A 22430-nucleotide genomic window follows, 5' to 3' on the forward strand; every position below is an offset into this window, starting at 1 on the left:
TATGTTCTCTCCCCATGAAACCCAACTGCATACACATTACCACAGGAGGCCAACACAATAGTTTCACTGTTTTATTAGTTTGTTAACCCCTTAACTGACCAGGGGTGGGTCCAGGGTTTCATAATTCAGTTTTTTGTTTCGTATGTAATTACAGAATCATAAACATTAAAACGGAAATCCACCTTTTTTTTATTATTTCTGCATAATTCGGTCGTTAAGTTTGACCGAGCTTTGTTTACAGTGGTGGTGATAGGAACCAGACGTCTAAAGAGATCAACACCTGTAAAAGCTCCTTCACATTATATGAACCCATTATATGAAACGAGTATGAATATGTTGCCGGATGCATAAAACATCGGGTATGATAGTTTTTAGGCTTAAATATACTTTTAAAAGCCCCATTTATGGTAGAGAGGCGCATGGAGGGTGTGCTTTTTGGAGGGTGAACACAGTTATGTGCTTTAGACATTGCGACCCCTGGCTCTTATCCCCACCACTGTATAGAAATTCCCTGTGACCCATTTCACCACTCTGACTGACTTGTACATTAGGTTTCCTCTTTATGGTATAATAAGCCTGGGAGCAGCTTAAATACACTGAAACTGTAATGACTGTTAAAGTCACCAGAACTGGTTGTCTTAACCTCTTGAACCCACAAGGCCTGCTATCTGGCCACTCACCCATATTCTTTACCCTAAAAGCAGATGTGCTAAAAACAACACATTCTGTGTCTAACTAAACACAGTGTGCACAGTTTAGACCCACAACACATTTTGAGTTACTTTTACCAAAATGTGCTGAACCAGTAAACGAGACGACACAAAAAGCGATAGGAACAGGTTTTGGTCATTACAAGAAAGACCAAAACAGGCAAAGAAGCCCACAAATGTGAACAATTTCCCAGTTAAAACGTACAATAGCCACTTTATTATCTTAGTTTAACTCCGTTTCAGTCTATTACGCTCATTTTCTTCACAAGAAGCATGAAAACCGCTTGAAGTCTAGGTGGCTAGCGAGCTAACTTCCCCGTTCCACCTTAAATGGTGCGGCTGTACCGTTCCGGCGCCTCGGGCGTTGACTGGACATGCCGCGACTGCTGCGGCATTTAAGGTGGAACGGGAAAATTCGCACAAGACGCTGGCGAATGACCTACTTCAGCTTCATATCACTGAAGAATTAGGGGTGGGCGATAACAAGTATTTGTCGTACCCCACGTTTTGAGGGCATATGATGTCCTTAATGTACATAAAACTGAACTTTATCGTCCTCTGCTGTCACTGCAGGCGGGCAGGGTCGCCCACGGAGCAGCTAGTAGCTGCAATGAAGCAATGCTCAGCCACTACCCCGTAACCCAGCTCCAAGGGGCAAAATGACGCTCGAAAACAGGGGTTAGGGGTAAAAATAAGACTTGGGACTGGGACTTCGTACTTAAAAGCGCAGGTCTAGAAAGAAATCACGCCAAGAAAGGGTTCTAATGGCGACCTTTGTGACAGCTGTATTGACTGGATCCATCAACCGGCAGCTGGATCTGATAGAAGCCCTGCTATGGAGGGCTGAGTTGGTCCCTGCAGTGTTGGGAGAAAAAGGCCTGGTGAGGTCTCAAGTAGGGCCTGTTTCACTCAAAGCTGCTTGCAAACGAGCGTATCACTGCGTTAGCCACCCACTGCACTTCTCAAACGAGTTAAGTGGTCGTGCTTCTTTCTTTCTTTTGCTTTATCTTTTCCTCAGGCTGCTCTACTGAAAACGTCGATCAGGAGTCCACGTCTAAGCAAACACGCATCACGGGGGAGAGATAAGCCCGACGGTCCACGAGAAATTACGAAATTAGAGAGGAGGAGAAACCATTGCATAACGCGGAGAGGTCGGGCAGAGGGAGGTTTTGGGCAGCCACGCACCCCCCACCCCCTCCAGAGGAGTATAAAGGCTCTGCGAGGAGGCAGAACAGCTCCTCTCCTCTCCTCTGCTCTCCTCTGGAAAAGCTGGAAAGATCTGGATCAGAACCTCAAGCTTCTAACCAGTCCGTCCACACCTCTGCAGGCATGGCATCAGGAGCCAAACGGGTAAGAGCAACGATTCGCACTTAGTCTCAGGAGCAGGAGAGCCAAATAAAGCTCCATGTGTTTGTGTCAGGGTAGAAGTTGGACTCTGAGGGACTTTCTTCTCGTGTTTCCCTCCTGCTTCAGGGCTGTGCTAACAGCTCTTAGACTTGGGTGCACACTTAGATGAGTGTATGGACAAAGCATTTGCAGTGATAACCAGTCACATGTACTGGTTACTGGATTCTATCTGTGTTGTGTGTATCTAGGTACATTAAACTTATGCATACACACACACACACACACACACACACACACTTGTATTTGCACAAGTTTGTAAAAGCACTATGCAATTCAGTAAAAAGTAAGTAAAAAAAAACATTGAAAAGTGTGTATATGTATGTATATATCGCTGCTGTCAGAACAAAACCTTGAATCTTGACTTTGTTTTTCAGTTTTTGACATATTTTGAAAATACCTGTCGTCCTTTACATTCTTTGTGAATTTCTAGATGAATGGACCAAGAGAAACAGCCTAAAAAGTCTGGTTCCGTTGACTTCCGTTAAGAGTAAAGTATGTTTTTAATTTCTCCTGTGAAGTTACCATCTTGGAGATACAAGGTTTTGTTCCGACAGCATACACGCGTAAATATATACTTATCAGGAGAGTGGAGAGGAGCATGGAGAAGACTGTTGTTTAATAGTTGAAATGTGTTTACATTTTGGTTTGGTTTAATTGTATTCTTTTCAGGTAAACTAGTCTTTTGAGATGTTCATCGTCTTCGTGTTGTTTTGTCTTTTGGTAATCTGTTGCCTCATTTCGCCCCAAAAGTTGAGTCCCTCTTTCTTTTAGTCGCTGGGAGGGGACCTATCTTTATGGAAAAGATCTCACCGTGACAACAAAGAGCTTTACTTTGAGCAGAAGGACTGTGCCAATGCTGCACTGGTGTCAAAAGTGGGTCGTCGAGTTTGAAGAAGTCAAGTGGCGCGTCAGTGAACTCAAAGGCGGTGGCGAAGAAGACGAAACCCCCTGTGAAAGGGGGTTCCAAGCACTATTCACAAAATTTTGTGCTGATATGAATGTGTTTTTGCAGGGAATTCTGGAGCGTCTCAATGCAGACGAAATCGTTATCGGAGATGGAGGGTTTGTCTTTGCTCTGGAGAAGAGAGGCTACGTTAAAGCAGGGCCTTGGACCCCGGAAGCTGCAGCAGAGCATCCTGAGGCTGGTAAGTCTGGACATGCTGCGTCATCACGACAGACATTAATGGTCACTCTGTCTCCTTTAACCAGGGTTGGGATAGCTACTGAAAAATTAGTAGATAGCTACTTTGTAGCTACATTCCCAAAATTTTCAGCTAGCTAAAATTTAGTTACTTTTCCAGAAAAAGTTGTGGCTCCGTTTTAGCTACTTTCAAAGCGCGATTGTCGGAATGTTTGTTTGCATCTCCACCTGAGTCACCAAACAAGCCCAACTGATTGTGTGAACTAGACACTGCATTAAATCCTGTACCAGAAGGAAACAACTGAAAAGCATGTATACAAAAAGATCACCAAAAAGTGTAACCAGCAATCAAACTTAGACACCCAGAGGCGTGATAACCAACAAGAATTTAGACTAAAGGCAAAGTCAAGCATTCCAGGTTTTTCCTAACAAAAATCACCAAAAATAAGTGAAATACAAACCAGAACATTTTGTGCAAAACGTTGTCAACTGTTGAAATAAAACTGCTCCAATTGAAATATTTCAGCAAGATTCACCAGTCAGACATAACATGATGACCACCTTGTTTCTACGTAGCTACTCCCCCATCCTCGCCTTTAGCAGGTATTCTGAATCCAAAGCTTGGGCACCCAGAGCTGAGTAGAGGTTCAAGTTCAGTTCCAGCTCATCACACAACTGAACTGGGTGGCTGAATGCTGGAACAAAGTGAACTTGTCAAAGTAACCATGAGCTGAGGGTGTCTGAGCAATGGGTTGAGAATGGGAAGCGTTTTAAACGAAGGTTCCTGAAACCTTGTGGTGGTCAATAGGTTGGGCCCACTGCAGCAGATCTCTTTCATGATTATCATTGTTATGTGACATGGTCATTTTAGATGATGTTCATTTTGGGTCTCTGAAAACTTCCGGGAGGTTGAAGGGGGAAAAATTGTGCATAATTAAATGGTTGGTGTGCAAACAAAGTCATTCAGAGTGGGTTGAAACTCTCTGTTCTGGAGAAACACGGCAAGTCACAGTGGTGGTGATGGGAACCAGATGTTTGAAGAGTTCGGTGCCTCTGAAAGCTCCCTCACTGAAAGCTATTACATAAATGGCTTGTTGTTCATTGCCTGATGTCTGAGACGTTGTTTTCAGAAAGTTTTGTGATAAAGTTGTAATTTAGTCCTTTTATTTTAATCCATTCATGGCAAAGGGGTACACGCTGGGCAAACCAGTCGCTAAAGAAAACTGTTTTTTTTTCAGATTTATTAATATTTCCATACCATCATCAACGTTACGTGTAAAACTCAAAAGACCGGTAGGTTCACTTGTGGTTTTGCATAAAAAGGCTATACTTGTGTTCCCATCACACCACTGTCTGAAATCTGAGTCTGTACGTTTATCTACAGTGAACCATTTCACATCAAACCCCTCTGAATGACTTTGTTTACATCTCGAGGACTGAATCATTCAGAAATGTTTCAGAGTGGGTGGAATTCCCCTTTAAGAGCTTGACACCTGTATTCCTTGATCAACATGGAACGGCAAGCAATAAGTGAAGATCGGCAGATCCGTGTGGATCAGCGGTGAACAGCAGCGGTGAAGAGGTTAATTTTCTGTCTTTCTCTCCATCTCTTTTTCACACATGTCATCTCAGTGCGACAGCTGCACAGGGAATTCCTGAGGGCGGGGTCAAATGTCATGCAGACCTTTACGTTCTACGCCAGCGACGACAAACTTGAGAACCGAGGCAACGCTCTCAGCTTCACTGTAAGACCAACTGTTTTACATTTGTACTGTTACGGGAAACAGCCGTGCCTGTGCACACTGACTTTAAAGGGCCCGTATCCTGGGAAACCGACTTTTCCTCACTTTCTTGAAATAAAAGACTTGGATGTAGTGTGTAGACATTTCTGAAGTTTCAAAACTCCATAAGAAAGTCCATACGGTCCATATATGGAAACTAAGCAGCCTACTTTGAATTTACTGGTTTTGTGATGTCAAAAAAACAACACATTAACATAAATCCTCCTATTCACCCTACAGCACTTTAGCCCCACCCATTTACATCAAAATTATGCGTAGCAGTTCTGCCTTGCCTACTTTCTGAATGAGACACAATACAGGGCAACCAATCAGAGCAGAGATCATGTACGTCTTACAATCTTAAAGGCACAGTTAGGAAAAAGCCTTTTTGATTCGACGGGATGGAAAGAGGTTGAAAGATGATCCTGTAAAAAAGAGCTGAGGCGATTTTCAGTACACAAATGCACACAAACACCATAAGTGGACCTCAGGGAGAAAAAGAAAGTGCAAGAAGATTGTAGGATGTGGGCCCTTTAACCCCTAAATGGCCAGAGCCCGCAGTCACTGCCCTATCCACTGCCTCCTCTACTTTCACACCAACCATCTCCATGTCCACCTTCACTACATCCATAAACCTTCTCTGAGGTCTACCTCTTCTCCTTCTACCCGGCAGCTCCATCTCCAACATTCTTTGCCCAATATATCCACTATTCCTCCTCAACACATGTCCAAACCATCTCAACCTGGCCTCTCTGGCTTTATCTCCAAACTGCTCCACCTTCACTGTCCCTCTGATCTGCTCATTTCTAATCTTGTCCATCCTTGTCACTCCCAACGAAAATCTCAGCATCTTCATCTCCACCACCTCCAGCTCAGCCTCCTGTCTTTTAGACAGAGCCACAGTCTCCAAACCAGACATCATAGCAGGACGCACTGCTGTCTTGTAAACCTTCCCTTTCACTCTTGCTGCTATCCTTCTGTCACACATCAGCCCTGACACCCGTCTCCACCCCTCCATCCTGCCTGCACCCTCTTCTTCACCTCTTTTCTACACTGTCCATTGCTCTGGATGGTTGACCCAAGATATTTGAAGTCATCCACCTTTACGACCTCTACTCCTTGCATCTTCAAGACATTACAAAATATCAAGGAGAGTTACGTTCAGAAATTTGCTGTTCTGTTTCCCTCCCACAGTGTCTCTTTAGATCTGCAGTTCAAGGTTAACTCATTCTGATAGTATTTAAAGGGCCCATATCAAAGCTCACTCTTTTAAATAAGAGTTTGACGAAGTAGATAATAATCGTTGTAAGCCGCGTCGTTCACTCTTCAGTCTTAACAATCTGCGCAGAAAACTGTGGAAAATAAACTGCAAAAACCACCTGCTTCGAATCCACACGATTTTGTGACATCACAAAAAAATAACACATTTAAATATATTTGCCTATTCAGCCTATGGCGGTTCAGCCTCTCGTTGTAAGCTGTTTCATATAGTGTTGTTATGTACAATGCATAAAATCTTGCTTCTGATTATAGTTGCATGCAAAAGTTTATGCGCCCCTGGTCAAATGACATTTTGTTGATTTTCTAGGTGTAAATAAATTAGCATGCCTCTCTACAGAGAACACACTTCCTGTTTATTTGCTGAATTTAACATATTAAAGAGAAAAAAACATAAAATATGGCCTGTGCAAAGTTACGGTACATTTTATATTTCATGCTATTTTCCCCCAATATGTTAAAATTGGCATATAAATAAAAATGTGCACTAAAATTTGCAGGAAAATGTGTGTGTGTGTGTGTGTGTGTGTGTGTGTGTGTGTATATATATATATATATATATATATATATACACACACACACAGTGAGTGGAGATGTAGGTTGTATGTACTGTAAAAGCAGCATATGTAAAATGATGAGCATGCAGAGTAAAAATAGAGTATAGTAACTTTCTGTGCAGATATGACTAGTGCAGTAATAAGCTGTATGAATATGGATATGAATTGACCAGAGGTGCCCAAACTTTTGCATACTGTATAAATATTTTAACAATGCAACAGTTTACTTGCACTAACATAGTAGTTACTTTGAACACATTGGAATACATAAAAGAAGGTCAGACTCAAGCAATACTGGACCTAGTGTAGGGGGATACACCATAGGTGAGGCTGGAGAGGGACAGCCTTGATGTGGTAGAGATATAATATATATTCACATGTATGTTGCAGCTGTAATGATGAATATCATCCCTGACCACAGGGGCAGCAAATTAACGAGGCAGCTTGTGACCTGGCCAGGGAGGTGGCCAATGAGGGCGATGCCTTGGTGGCGGGCGGTGTCTCCCAGACCCCTTCCTACCTCAGCTGCAAAAGCGAGTCTGAAGTGAAGGCCATCTTCAAGAAGCAAATGGACGTCTTCATCAAGAAAAACGTGGACTTCTTGATTGCTGAGGTGCTAAATAAAATGTCTTAATAACTGAATTGCAATCCAAATTGCTCCAGGAAGTTGTGTAGATGTTTCATAAGTGCAGTTTAGTTGGTTCTGAGGTGTTAAATGTTAATGTGTCCCAGTAAATGATGACCATAGAAGATCCATTTCCCCTGAAATATTCACAGAACACTCACTATGACCATTTTCATTGCTCTGATGCCCGCTGCAGTACTTTGAGCACGTGGAGGAGGCTGAGTGGGCCGTGCAGGTTCTGAAGGACACTAAGAAACCCGTGGCTGCCACCATGTGCATCGGACCAATGGGGGACATGCACGGAGTCACCCCCGGAGAGTGCGCCGTCAGGCTGGTGAAGGCTGGTAGGTCTCTCTCTGACTTACATACACATCATCGCTGTATGCAGCAGGTTTTCATCAGAAGCAGAAAACAAGCAAATCTCACAGCTTTAAGATGACATTGTACTCCAATCGGACAAGGAATGGGACAACATTTATGGTTTACTAACCCATAACCCCTTAAATGACCAGAGCCCACACTTCTATAATCTGAGAATAGCTCAGCCAGTTTGCACTGAAGTCCCTGTAGTTACTGAATCATAAGCCATAGTGTGTAATAAGCCTGGGATTTAAGGGGTTAAACGTCTAGACTTATTGTTATTTTGCTACACACAGGGCTTTATTTATAGATAATGAAATCTCATGAATCATGGATCAGACAGGTCAATGGGACAGCGGGGGCCCTATTTGCCAATAAAGGTGCAGCTCAGTGTGAGATTTCCCATAACACTGGATCTTACTAATACGCTTATTAAGAAGGCATCCAACATTCACTCATACCTGGGATTCAGCCACTAATAGGGCCATAAACTCAACCACTGTCATCATTGTCGAACTCAACCACAAAAAAGGGCCATATTTAAAAATCTCAACAAATCCAGGGGCCTGAGAACAAATGTTTTTATTTAATTTTAAAATAATATTCTGCTATAACCTGAACTGGCCATCGTTTATTCAAAATACAGCAAAACATCTAAAATGTAGGCGCTTGTTTAATATTTAAAAGAGCTGCCAGATCCACCAAAACTGGTGATCCGGTTTAGGAGGTCACGGATCTGTAATCCAGCTGGTTGCAGTGTAAATAAAGTCCAGACTATACAATTAAATGTAGTAACAGAAGAAAAAGACTAATTACATTATTACATTGTTATATTTTCATTTGCTTGACATTCTGTATGAAGTCTAAAAATCATCACTCACTTTTAGTGTCAAAAATGCACCGTTCTTTTCACAAAACAGGACCTCACACACGTTAAACAGAATTTCTCTGCTCTCTCGTTTACTGCCCTGTTGTGGCTCCACAGCTGAATCAGATCAGCAGGTAATAATAAAATCATCCTCCTTTACAGTAAAATAAAGCTCTGCTGATCCTTCAACTCAGTTTAACAGTAAATGGTCTTAAACGCTGTTAATGTAGAACTGCTGATTCACCCTTTAACCCTGAAGATCAGCGCAGACTGCTGGTCACCATAGCAACACAGACAACCGTCTCGCCCAGCTAGTAGCTAACGAAGTGGCAAACAGGGAGAGATTTAAGGCAAACATCGATAATTTGGACACAAATGGACTTATTTACATTTATAATCACTCCAGCTGGTTTCCAAATACGTTTAATCTGCAATAAGAAACTGACAAACACTAAAAATGTATAGAATAGAATTTACAACCATCTGTCTGTTTGCACACTGTGAAATTAGACCTCTGCATTTAACCCATCCTTGCAGTAAAACACCCACATACATGCACACTAGTGAACACACACACTAGGGGGCAGTGAGCACACTTGCCCGGATCGGTGGGCAGCCCTATCCATGGTGCCTGGGGAGCAATTGGGGGTTAGGTGTCTTGCTCAAAGTCATGGACTGTCAGCACTGGGGATCAAACCAGCAACCTTCTGGTCACAGGGCTGGTTCCCTAACCTCCAGCCCATGATTGCCCCCAGTCGTGAAGTTGAAGACAGCTTCTTGTTTGAATTGTCCCATTCCATCTTAAATGGTGCAGCAGTTACATTCTGGTGCCTCAGGTTGAGATTTAAGGTGGAATGAGAATCAGATCAAGAGCTGGCGAATGAGAAGCGACTTCAGCCTCGTAAAGTCGAACGTTGAGAGACATTTTACAAGAAGCTGTTCTACTTTTGTAGAAAGGTTTCCTGCTGGAGATGTGAGAAAAGCAGCTTAAAGCAGAGCTAAAGCTTAAAGCAGAGCAGAGTACGTCTGCGTTTTTGTTTCTATTAAATTTGTTAGCCTCTACTATCACATCAGCACATACTGAGACACATTTACAGCCAAGTCGGCAAAATGGACATAAAATGTTGTGGCTCACAAGGTGGTCAAAATGGCTCTTCTTAACATTTGGGTTGCCGACCCCTGATTTATGAGGTTAAATTACAACATGCTGTTGTTGTGACTGGTGATACTGGTATGAGTCTATTTCTGAATTGCTATTTATAAAGGTTATTACGTCATTACGCCTCTTACGTCATTAACAAACTTCTGCATAGCCGTTTCTAGAAAGTCATCCATCCTAATTCTTAACCACAGTAAGGTCCTAATGCTGCTTTTCCGCATCGCTGTCCCAGTTCGCTGCTCAGCATGCTTCACCTAATCACTCTCTTTATGCTCCAGGTGCTGACATTGTCGGAGTGAACTGCCACTTCGACCCGATGACCTGTGTGAAGACTGTGGCCATGATGAAGGCTGCTGTGGAGAAGGCAGGGCTGAAGGCTCATTACATTGTGCAGCCTCTGGCCTACCACACCCCTGACTGCGGCTGCCAAGGCTTCATCGACTTGCCCGAGTTCCCTTTCGGTACACGTCCACGCACTCCACTACACAAACACAAGCATTGCACCCCTGCACGCTGTCCATTGTAAGTCTGGGCAAAGAACCGCCACAGAACAACGTCCAGGCGTGCTTTTCTACCTCCAGATGACAGTCTTTTGATCAGGTGTTCAACTGACTGAGGTTTGTGTATATCTGATATCTGTATAACTGATGACATTCATAGGACGTCTAACAGGAGACTGAATACACAATTTAATGGAATTGAATAATTGCATTTCAGTAGACGAATCTAGGAGTGCACAGCCAGAATTTTTGGCTGGTCTATGCTGTGACCTAGAAAAATAATTTGAGCTGGTTACACATGAGCTGCATTTGAATGCTGCTGTTGTACCTTGTCAAGAGCAGCCAGTTGCCTCACACTTTAAAGCTACGTTGCCATTACAAGCCTCACTTCTCAAATCCGATTTTTTGTGATTCAAATCTGTCGTTAATGTGATGAACCGGCGTCCTGAAATGACCCTCATGAGCTCCTCCTACTCAGTAATGTCACGTGACTGAATCACTGCATCATCAGCACCAACTAACGAGCAGAACGAGCTTCACTGAGAAGATCATTAACTCTGATCAGCTCTCAGCTTCATTATTAGAGCCAGACGGAGGAGAAAAAGGTGAGATGAGCTGCTTTTCCACCGTTTACAGGCTTTAAACTTCTGTCCGGCGCTGTTGCCATGGTAACGCTGAATGATGGTCACGCGCTGTGGTCTGATCTGAGTGTCACATTAAGGTCACATGGCCACGAATCGGATACGCATCCGATCTAGGACAACATATGAAAGTGGTTCAGGTTGGATATGAAAAGATCAGATTTGCGTCCACACAGCCCTGAAAACACCAGATCTGGGTCACATTAGAGCAAAAAATCTGATTTGTGCCACTTTAGCCTGGTAATGTGAACGCAGCCCTAATACAGCACTTTAATTTAACGCGGCACTCTATTTTTTTACTTATTTAAAAAGGCAACAACAAAGTGTGGCCGGTTAAAGTACAACTTAATTATTTGTTATATCCTCACCCTCAGATGCTGCCGCCGCTGCTAATCACAAACTAATCAAATGAACCGGTGCCCACCTGTTTTTCACGCTTTGCTCTATAATAGTATAATACTTTATACTAGCAATGTTTGCTGTCTGGTGTCGACCAGAGGAGGATGGGTTCCCCTCCTGAGTCTTAGTTCCTCTCAAGGTTTCTTCCTCCTCCTTTTAGAGAGGTTGTCCTTGCCACTGTCTCCACTGGCGACGCTCATGGGAGCTCGGACCCGGATTTTCTTTCTGTAGTGCTGATTGTTCTGTTAAGCTGCTTTGTGACAGCACCTGCTGTAAAAAGCGCTTTATAAACAAACTTTGCTTGCTTGCTTGTTGACACCTAGCTTTCTAGTTTTTTTTTTTTTTAAGTGTTTTCATTAAAGACCATGTTTTCTTTTTTGGTTTACATTTGAACATTTTAAAGCCAAACCGAGCTTTATTTTTTAATTAGTATCATAATCAATATCTCAGTAAATATGTTTGACAATAGCTTAAACAATTCATATTAATATGGGCATCACGTACAGCTGTTAAGGGCAGATGTTTTTAATCTACTAAATATGAATATGTGCAAAGAATACACTTCTGCACATTTAAATGCATCAACTTTTAACTGGATTTAACATATTGGTTAAATAAAACATAATAACTGTGCAAAAATGAAAAGAAATGGCAAAATTTGTATTTTTATTGTTCTATTTATTTTTTCCAGTGTGTTAAAATCAGCAAGTAAAGAGGAACTGTGCACTGTGCCACATTTCATTTGAAATTTTATATATATATATATATATATATATATATATATATATATATATATATATATATATATATATAGTAAAATATATAAAATATAGTAAAATGCTTGTCAGTAGCAAAGAAAATCTAATAAAATATTTTGTAACTGCAAAAAAAAAAAGTGTGGAATGCTCACTAACCCACCGCCTCTGTCCCACAGCTCTGGAGCCCAGGGTGCTGACCCGCTGGGACATGCAGCACTACGCCAGAGAAGCTTTCAAAGCTGGTATCCGCTACATCGGGGGCTGCTGCGGCTTCGAGCCCTACCACATCCGTGCTGTGGCTGAGGAACTGGCCCCAGAGAGAGGGTTCCTGCCCAAGGCCGCAGAGAAACACGGCATGTGGGGCAGTGGCCTGGAGATGCACACCAAGCCCTGGGTCAGAGCCAGGTGAGTGCTGACCTGTACACATTAAACACTGTCCAATATTATGGCAGGTGAATAGGTCAGTACTACAGCAACCACGACCACTTATTAGAGTGCTTTCCTTGACGCTGCTGATTGACCAATGACTGACGTTTGGTCCTTGGGGTTTCCTGAAAGGTACACTGAATACTAGAAGACACTGTAGATAGCAGCATCACATTTTACATGCAGGTTTGTACCTTCACTGTCCAGTTGATCAGAAACCCCTATCTTTTAGTTCCACTCACTCACCTTATGAGGTTTATAGGCACAACTACTTTATAGGCAAACTATACATCAACAGATGTACTACACTCTCTAACTGTGCACCAGCAAGACGGAGCTACAAGGGAAGGGTTTCGGTACAGTGGTAGAAGTAATCTAAAATACTAGGACAGAAAGACAACATAATAATAATAATAATAATATTATTATTATTATTATTATTATTAATGGATTTTATTTGTAACACACTTTACATTTTAAGCAAATCTCATTCTCTCATTTCTATGAAATCAAAGAACTACTATAAAACATCTTTACACTCCATAGGAAGATCACGGGTTATAAGTTCTGCTGAAGAGGAAGGTTTTCAGTCCTTTTTTAAAACTCTGACTCGACTGTGGTGCAGGATGGGGTGAGGAGTTCTTTCAGATACGTAGGGGCATAAATGCACTGGTGGAAAACCATCTAGTGAACATTGCCTGGCTGCTTCTGCTACTTATTAAATACAGAACACAATAATCGATGTACAAGATTCCCTGTCTCCACTCCTGAAGCGACATGTTATCGCACAATTTACACAAAACAGTGTTGTCAGAAAGTGTTCTCACTCAACAATGCCATAGAAACGAAACACTTTCGGCTCCCTGAAGAACCTCTCGACTTGAGATGTGTGAGTGTGACGAACCTCTTTAACATTTTGAGAACTTCCATGTAACGTAAAGTTTCTAGGAGGAATCCTTAAACTGTCGACGAACTTTTATATAAGGTTCTATAAACGTTTATTCTCTTTGTCAGTTGTGGCTCTTTAGGGAATCAGAAGTGGTTCATCTATGGCAGCATTCAAAAGAACCTTTCTGACACCTTTATTTTTAAGACTAAATTTCCAAATGGAAATCCTCTAATGGAAAGGCTGTTGAGGATTTGATTGAGCATAAGTGAGGTCAGGTACCAATGTTGGATGGTCAGTTCTGGATCGCTCCATCTCATCCCAAAGATATTGGATGGAGCTCCATCACTCTAGAGAACACAGTTCCACTGCCCCCTGCTGTGGAGTCTTCAGACCCGTCTAGTCCATGCTTGGCATTAGCCTTGGTGACCTTTGGGTCACGTCCAGCTGATACATTCTATTGGTCAATACTTTTCTATGGAGATTGAATGCCTGTGTCAGCAGTGGGTGCATCCTAACCCCTTAAAATGCCAGTTTTATTACAATTATAAGCTAAGAATAGCTCAGCCAGTTTGCACTGAAGTCCTACTAGTTACTGAATAATATGCCGTAGTTTGTAATAAGCTTGGGTTTTTAAGAGGTTAAAGCAGCGTAAAGTGGGGTCTAGATACATTTGGTCACTTGGCGTATCTGATTGAACATGTCAGTGAATCATGTTAATGTGCGGACCGTGATGTTATATGGTCTCTCATGGTTGTCCAGAGCCCGTCGTGAATACTGGGAGAAGATGAAGCCCGCCTCTGGCCGTCCACTGTGCCCCTCTATGTCCACCCCTGACGGCTGGGGCGTCACCAAGGGCCACGCTGACCTGATGCAGCAGAAGGAGGCCACCACCAAGGATCAGCTGCGTCCGCTGTTCAACAAGGCCGACACCAAGAACTGAAGGGCCCGAATCCGGGTCTCCGACACGTACCCATGACATCAGGGCTACGGGTGGCGTGTGAGAAGGAAAGAGACAAAAGAAGAGAAGGCCACTCTTTCTCCTCACCTCTTCTCCTCATACTTTGAGTTTACACATCATAAGTAATTAAAAGAAAAGACGCGTTCTTATTGGCTCGTTTTAGCAGGACCATTTTTTATGGAAACAAACGTTCAGTATTTTTTTTCCCAGCTCTCTCTTGCCGTGTTAGTTAGTTTTGCAGGTTTGCCTCTTCCAGCGTTGGCATGGCACAGTGGACTTAACATTCGTAGAACAGTTCTAACTGCCTCTTTTCAGTCTGTACTCAAGTCTTTCATTTGACTTTTAACCCAAGTTCCTTGCTGTTACCTGTAGATGGCACTGTAGGACTCCTCACTGCTGAGATTGCAGTGATGTGACCACAATCGTTTAGGAGTAGTTCAGCGCAGATGTAGTCAGGCTACATTCCAGGTTTCCTGAACACTCCAGTGTTGTCCATGCAAGTGACTGAACCTCGACTCTTTTTTTTTTTTTTGTTAACTTTTTTGCCTCATTAAAAAATTGAATGTGATCTCTGTGCCTGTTCTCTGGTTACTTTTTGCTTATTTCTTTCGTTCTATTTTGTCATTTAATGAAAGGGAGTCAGTTAAAGGGGAATTTCACCAAAAGTATTTGTACAGTACTATAGCACATTTCTGTTGCTGAGATGTAAACATGGTCATTCAGGGTGGTTTAATGTGAAATGGTTCATTGTAGAGAAACTTACTGATTTCTTTACAGTGGTAGTGATGGGAACCAGGCGTCACAATATCTACAACACATACAGCCATTGTATTTACGATCCAAAACCACCAGTGGACCTACGCCTGTGTTCGGAGTTTTTCTTTGTAGTGTTGATAAAAGTATAATCTGAAAAATGTTTTCTTTTGGGCATACTTTGGCTTACTATACCCTCCATATACACCTCTGCGATAAATGGATTTAAAAAATACATTCTAGACCAAAATATTTTGAAAACTATCATCAAACATCAGGCCGTGTATTCATAACCATTTCTTGTATAAAAGCGTTTTGCGAGGGAACTTTTAGAGCCTGTTTGTCAAACACAAGGCCCATCAGGCTCGTGGCACAATCCTATCCGGCCCGCAAAATTATGATTTCTTATTAATATTAACCCATGAGCTGCACTACAATCCCCAGCATGCACTGCCATGTGATTTGTGCTGACATACCCCAACAACAATCTGTGGGTCAGCAGTTTCTTACCCAGTTCTACATGTCATATCACCAAACACACCGGCTGTGTTTCAGCTGCAGTTCAACATAAACACTAGAAACACTCAGCGGCTCAAAAACTGATCACAACAGTTAATGAGCAGGCAGCAAAGAAAACATGCCAGGTGTCTAGACATTTAAAGAGATTTAATGGCTATCTGTATGTAATGTAGCCTAAATATACACTATATCGCCAAAAGTATTCGCTCATCTGGCTTCACACGTATATGAAATTGAGTGACATCCCATTCTTAATCAATAGTATGGCTAGTGTTAGCATTAGCATCTCCCAGGAGGTGAATTTCAGAAAAAGTCTCACTCTGATCTGAGTTTCACATACGACCTCCATTGACCGTGTCTAGGAGACGTAAAAGAGATTAAGAGGAGCTCTTATTTACCGGTAGATTATTTCTTCTAGTCCATAAAAAGTCTATGTGAAAAGTGGCAATGCTAATAACTTTGGTTGGGGGGGTGTTGGGGGGTGAAACCATTTCCCATCTGAAAACAAACACAATGGTTTCAGTGTCACCGTGAAATCTATCAGACGGGAGAAAGGCTTCCCACTCTCACTGAGACCGCTCATCATGGCAGATATCATTATAGGTTTCAGACACATAAAACCAACAATGACTGCCCATAGCATACGGCTAGCAGGGTCTAGACTGAGCCTGACCGTTAGAATGGCAAATCTCCTGCCCAGCCAGGTTTCATAGCTGCAAACTATTTTAAAATCTGACTGATTTGAAAATGAATATTGGCCAGTTGGAGCTCCATCACTGCAGAGAATGCAGTTGCACTGCTCCACAGCTCAATGCTGGGGGGCTTTATACCCCTCTTGCCGACACTTGGCATTGAACATACAAGCAGTATGTGTACAGTTGGCCACCTGTGTCAGCAATTGGAGCACCTTAAAGGGGATCTTACATCATTTAAAAAAATGAAATTGATTATTAAATGGTTAAGTAGATGTAAACAAAGGCATTCAATGCTCTGTTCAAGACAAACATTCTGAGTCAGAATTGCTTACAGTGGTGATAATAGGAACCAGACGTCTGAAGAGTCTAATGCTTGTCAAAGCTTCATCCCAGACAGTTGTTACATGAAATGGTTACAAATACACTGCCTGGTGTCTGAGACATTGTTTTATGAGAGTTTTGAGAAGGCTCAGGCATAAATGTACTTAAATCTGTTCACAGCAGAAGTGTTCAAACACCTCAGGGTTGCTGCTGGACTGAATAGTCCACCAACCAAAAGTATCCAGCCAGCAGCGTCCTGTGGGCAGCATCCTGTGACCCCTGATGAAGGACAAGAGGATGACCAGTATAAACTGTGCAGCAGCAGATTGAGCAGTCGTCTCTGACTTTACATCTACAAGGTGGACCGACAAGTGTTTTAAAAAGCAGCACTGCTCTGTCTGATCCACTTGCACTGGCACAACACACTCACACACCACCACCATGTCAGTGTCACTGCAGTGCTGAGAATGATCCACCACCCCAATAGTACCTGCTCTGTGGTGGTCCTGATCGGTGAAGAACAGGGTTTCAAAGTATCAGAGAAACAGATGGACTACAGTGTGTAATTGTAGAACTACAAAGTGCTCCTATATGGTCAGTGGAGCTGATAAAGTGGACAGTGAGCGTAGACAGAAGGTGCACTTAATGAAGTGGCTGGTCAGTGTCTGGTGTAGCCATCAGGTGACTGAAGCTAAAGTATTAGAAAAAGCTTAGAATTTGTGTGAAGTGTTACAGAGCAAATGCTTTATGAGGTCCTGTATTGAATTAAACCTGCAATATAGGGTAAAATATATTTAATGGGTAAATACTCTGTTTTATCCTGCATGTAAACAGTCACTAAAGTAATCACTAAAAATCATTTGAGAAATATCACTGAAGTTCAGCCTTTTCTATGTCAGAGCTACGCAGAGAAACTTTTTCATACATTTGTTACAGCGGAGTTGATCACTGTAATGATCTTCTTACTGAACTTCCTAAGAAAGCGACACATCCTTTACAGCTCGTACAACATGTGGCAGCACGGATCATTAAAACTAAACAGAAAGATCAGATCAGTCCTGTGTTAAAACAAACACGGACTGAAACAAAGGGCCTGATAAAGGTTACAACAAGTGGGGAACACCTGGGAGAGGGAGACTTCAGGCAGGTGAAGATACTAATGGGGAAGGCAGAGAAAGGACGGAGCACAAGAACCAAAACAAAACCACAAGCGCATGGCAGAAAGCAGACTGCTACAACACAGGGCAAGAAACAGACAAAGGAACACGGGGAAACCGTGACAGACACCCCCCCGAGGTGCGAATAACAAGCCATCTGACTTGGGAGCCGGGTAGGAGGAGGGACCAGAAAAACATGAAACGTGACCAAACAGGAGACAAGTCCAGGAACAGGACAGACTGGGAGCTTCATCTAAACTGGGCATGGGACTGAATAACAAACAGGGACAGAGACTATGACAGCAACAGGAACAGGGACAGATGCGAGTCTAGAAACTTACACAAACGGAAAACAGAAACTGGAAGAGAAACAGAATGTGGGGTAAAACATTGTCTTGATACAGGATAAAACAGATCAAACGTTCTTAGGTTGGGCAGTGGACTGCAAGGGCGGCCAGGGCATGGGAACAGGAGCTGTCCGGGACACAGAAACTCTGGAAGTTGGCACTGGAACACGCTGGGGAGCATGACATACATGGGCAAGCAAGTCAGGAGACACCGAGGCTATGGACAGGTCCGGAAATTCAGAGGCTGCTGCGTCGCCCTCTGAGGCAGGCGGGCGTGCTGCGACGCCCTCGGAGGCAGGCAGCTCAGGGGAAGCAGTGGAGAAATCAGACATGCTCTGTTCCTGGGGTGCGGAAGTAGCAGGAAGCTCAGCAGCCATCCAGGATGGTGGAGATGTGGGCCGAGAGCAAGGTGGCCCTCTCACCCCCACCAGAGAGACGGGTGAAGCTGGCGAAGCAAACGATAACCCTCCTGAAGCCTAAGCTGATTCTCCTCAATGAGCTTCTTTTGTACTTTGAGCAAGCTCGCTAAATCCATGTTGAACAGTCTGGTCTTCAGTCATGTATGGAACGAGCAGGGAGGCTGGACAAGTACAAGCAGACTTTAAAAACCAAAACAAACTAGCAAAATACCAAATAATGAACTACAGGGCTTAAACAAAGATACATGAAGAGCAAACAAAACCAAAACCAACTACATCAGACAAAATGACAAGTAGACCAGACAAACCCTGACTGAAACAAAGGGCCTGATAAAGGTTACAACAAATGGGGAACACCTGGGAGAGGGAGGAGACAGAGACTACAGGCAAAAACACAAGCACATGGTAGAAAGCACATGGCTACAACACAGAGCAAGAAACAGACACAGGAACACGGGGAATCCCTGACATGTTTAATAAACATTTAATACGTATCTCTTTAACTCAGCATTTATTCCTCTACTGCACACATTATGAGAGCATTTTAAAAAAAATATTCGATTCACTTTTCTCGCGTAAAATGGACCTAATTATTAATTTCAAAAACATTTTGAAAATAATGTGTGCAGGGGTCCTTTTGGAGTATGTTGCCTTGAGGCAACACTGTGTGACAATGAGAAGTGCTCCCTGAAGTGGTGACACCTGGCTTGTGACTGGCTAAATCCATTCCACTGTCGCACAGTGTTGCTTCTAGGCAACAAACACATTTCTGCAAATTCCCATAACAAATAAATGATATTGAATGTTTAAAAAGAGGTTTAAAAGTGCCCACTAAGAGATAATGTCACAAAACACATGCTTTTTATGGTTAACCCTATCATTGCCTTTAAATGTGTATAATGTTGTTGTAAAGTGAGGAAAATGAGTTTGTTGCCCTGAGGCAACATTATGCAATAGAGGGTTAATTCAAACTCTACGTCTTGTGGTCTTTATCTTTTAATTTAATCAGTGTCATTTTCTTTTATGATTCTAAATTAATCCTTATAATTTCTTGTTTTACTGTTTAAATTTATCTCCTGTCTGTAAAGCACTTTGAGCTGCAACCAGCATGAAAAGTGCTATGTAAATAAAAATTATTATTATTATTATTATTAGAATTCAGTCTATTCTATGCTGGACTGGACAATGAAGGGCATTAGGTTTGTAGTCTCACTTACAGCACCCAGGCCTATTGTGGGACGCTCCCATCCCCCACCCCTTCATGGTCTGATGTACCATATGGAACAACAGGTGTCCTCTAAGAGTAATCTGATGCCATCAAAGGTGATTTCAACTTATTTCTTTTTTTATTAATTTACTTTTGTTAATGCAAAACAATGGAAATCAAGAGCCAAGATGCATAATAACGTTTACTTATTATTATCTGGGAAAAACCAAACCGGAAGTCTTAATCTATAATCGGAATGTATTCAGTCGGATTGGTACTTTGCATGTAAACTCAGACACTGTGACACATTACAGTCTGATGTGCACTGTGGTGATGACCATGTTGTAAGCTGGTGGCCAGACAACGGGCCCCCCATGCTGGACACAAGAAACATGCTGATATCAGGATATTTAGGATCAAAGCGTGTCGCCACTTCCGCTTCTGAAATCCTAAATCAAACCGACATGTTCAGTGAATATCCACAAATGGAAGCTGAAAAAAGGGGGAGAGTGTTTCATTATTCATCTGAGCGATTTGTCACGTCTGGATATGCGTGGGGAGAAATGCCATTGATCAGGCTCTTATAGAGAGATAATCAAGTATTGAGTCACGAGCAATTCGAGACTATTGTGATTGGACGATCTAAAAGAGTGAAGCATATTTAGCATCTGTGATTCTATAAAGGGGGTATTATTGTTCTGGAGGAGGATCAAAGAGTTAGAGATGCATATACAGCAGGAGTCACCAACCCTGCTTCTGGAGAGCTACCTTCCTGTAAGTTTCAACTCCAACCCAAATCTAAAACACCCCATTCAGCTAATCAGAACTTCTGAAGACATCAATGAGTTGGATCAGGTGGGGTGGATTAGAGCTGACCAAAATGTCTGCAGGAAGGAGCTCACCAGGAGCAGGTTGGTGACCCCTGATATACAGCAACCACAAAAAGCGTTCAGACACTTCTCTTATACTCACAAAGTATTATGAAATGCCTTTGTGCACTTCTGAGCTCATGATCCCCTTCGTGAACACAAGCCCGGTGAAAAACAGCAGCATGCCTGGTTCATGACTCCTCTGATGGTCTCCATCCATCCTGTAGCTGGTCATCCTCATCCTCTTTCACCTTCAGCTCTTCCCAGTATAACTGTCTTTTCTAATAAGTTGGGTCTTTTTGGAATATGTCCAAGATTGACAACAGCAAAGCCTTTGACTGTGTTGACCATGGAAAATTATGGAATATCCTCAGGAAAATGGATTATATTGGGTTTGATTTTGAGGTTTTCCCTCTGGAACAAATATCATTTTGTTAAACACTTCATAACACAACAACAACAACAGTAATAATAGGGCCTCATGGTGGCGCTGTTGCCTGACAGCAGGAAAGGCCTGGGTTCGATTCCCCGATTCGCCGAGCAACTGGGGCCCTTTCATAACTTCCACCTTTTTTATTTTTATTTCACCTGTTATTATTTGTCTCATGGCTCAAATTAGAAAATACCACTCAAAATGACCAATTTAACCCTCTATTGCACAATGTTGCCTCAAGGCAACAAACATTTTCTTCACTTTACAATAACATTACACATATTTTGGGACTTTGGCAGGGTTAACAATAAATGGCAGAGTTTGAGTAAGTCAGTAAACAAGCATTTATTTGGTCATACTGTCTCATAGCGGGCACTTTTAAACCTCTTTTTAACATTCAGTATCATTTTTTTATTCATGCAAATTTGTAGAAATATTGTTTGTTGCCTAGAAGCAACATTACGTGACAGTAGAATAGTGGTTGTATAGTGTAGTGGTTAACACCTCTGTTACCAGCTGTAGACTGGGGTTCAATCTGCCATCAGGGCAAGCAGCCTGCACTATACCAATAAGAGTCCTTGGGCAAGACTCCTAACACTACCATTGCCTACTGAGCAAGCACCCTGCACTATACCAATAAGAGTCCTTAGGCAAGACTCCTAACACTGCCTTGGCCTACCTGCGTAAAAATGACCAAACTGTAAGTCACTCTGGATCAGAGCATCTGCCAAATGCTGTAAATGTACAATGGAATGGATTTAGCCGGTCACAAGCCAAGTCTCACCACTTCAGGGAACACGGCTTTCTATCATCTGGTCCCATTTTGGCGCAACATACAGCAAAAGGACCTCTGCACAAATTGTTATTAAAAAAATGTTTTTTAGATCAATAATCAGGTCAATTCTATGCATGAAATACATAAATATATTCCAAGTTGTTCTCATAATGCGCGCAGTAGAGGGTTCATAAAAGATTAAAGTGTCCAAATACTTTTGGTGGCCACTCTATATACCACATTGACAGTAAAACATCTGCTAGTTGTATTTTCACAGATATGGTCTGGGGTTTATCTGCTGCTCCGCTCGTTAGGGATGCTTACAGTCCTGTGGAGGCGACAGAAAGGAGGTTTAAAGGGCTTCATACGTCACTACGTACGGTGCGTGTCCCACGTGCAGATGTTTACGTGTTACGTCGACAGATGAAAACGGGGGTTCGTGTGTTTTGAAGGGGGGACAAGCCCGATTATCTGACAA

At 42.5% G+C, this 22430-nt stretch overlaps 1 protein-coding gene across 1 annotated transcript; it reads left to right on the forward strand.

The window, feature by feature from the left end:
* Positions 1 to 1916: 1916 nt before the first annotated feature.
* On the forward strand, positions 1917 to 15025 carry bhmt (betaine-homocysteine methyltransferase). The gene is made up of 8 exons (XM_017684566.2): positions 1917 to 2060; positions 3130 to 3262; positions 4891 to 5003; positions 7296 to 7487; positions 7696 to 7843; positions 10165 to 10347; positions 12361 to 12589; positions 14259 to 15025. Exons 1-8 carry the CDS (start codon positions 2040 to 2042, stop codon positions 14437 to 14439), a joined length of 1200 nt encoding a protein of 399 aa, XP_017540055.1. The 5' UTR covers positions 1917 to 2039; the 3' UTR covers positions 14440 to 15025.
* The last annotated feature ends 7405 nt before the right edge of the window (positions 15026 to 22430 follow it).

The sequence above is a fragment of the Pygocentrus nattereri genome, chromosome 16 (genome assembly GCF_015220715.1).
Source record: "Pygocentrus nattereri isolate fPygNat1 chromosome 16, fPygNat1.pri, whole genome shotgun sequence".
Taxonomy (NCBI): domain Eukaryota; kingdom Metazoa; phylum Chordata; class Actinopteri; order Characiformes; family Serrasalmidae; genus Pygocentrus; species Pygocentrus nattereri.

Bases quoted from the DNA above. Each gene is read 5' to 3' on its own strand.
- bhmt (XM_017684566.2), top strand. From the start codon at position 2,040: ATGGCATCAGGAGCCAAACGG. The intron at 2,061-3,129 runs GTAAGAGCAACG...GTGTTTTTGCAG, and splicing joins TGGCATCAGGAGCCAAACGG to GGAATTCTGGAGCGTCTCAA. The intron at 7,488-7,695 runs GTGCTAAATAAA...TGCCCGCTGCAG, and splicing joins TGGACTTCTTGATTGCTGAG to TACTTTGAGCACGTGGAGGA.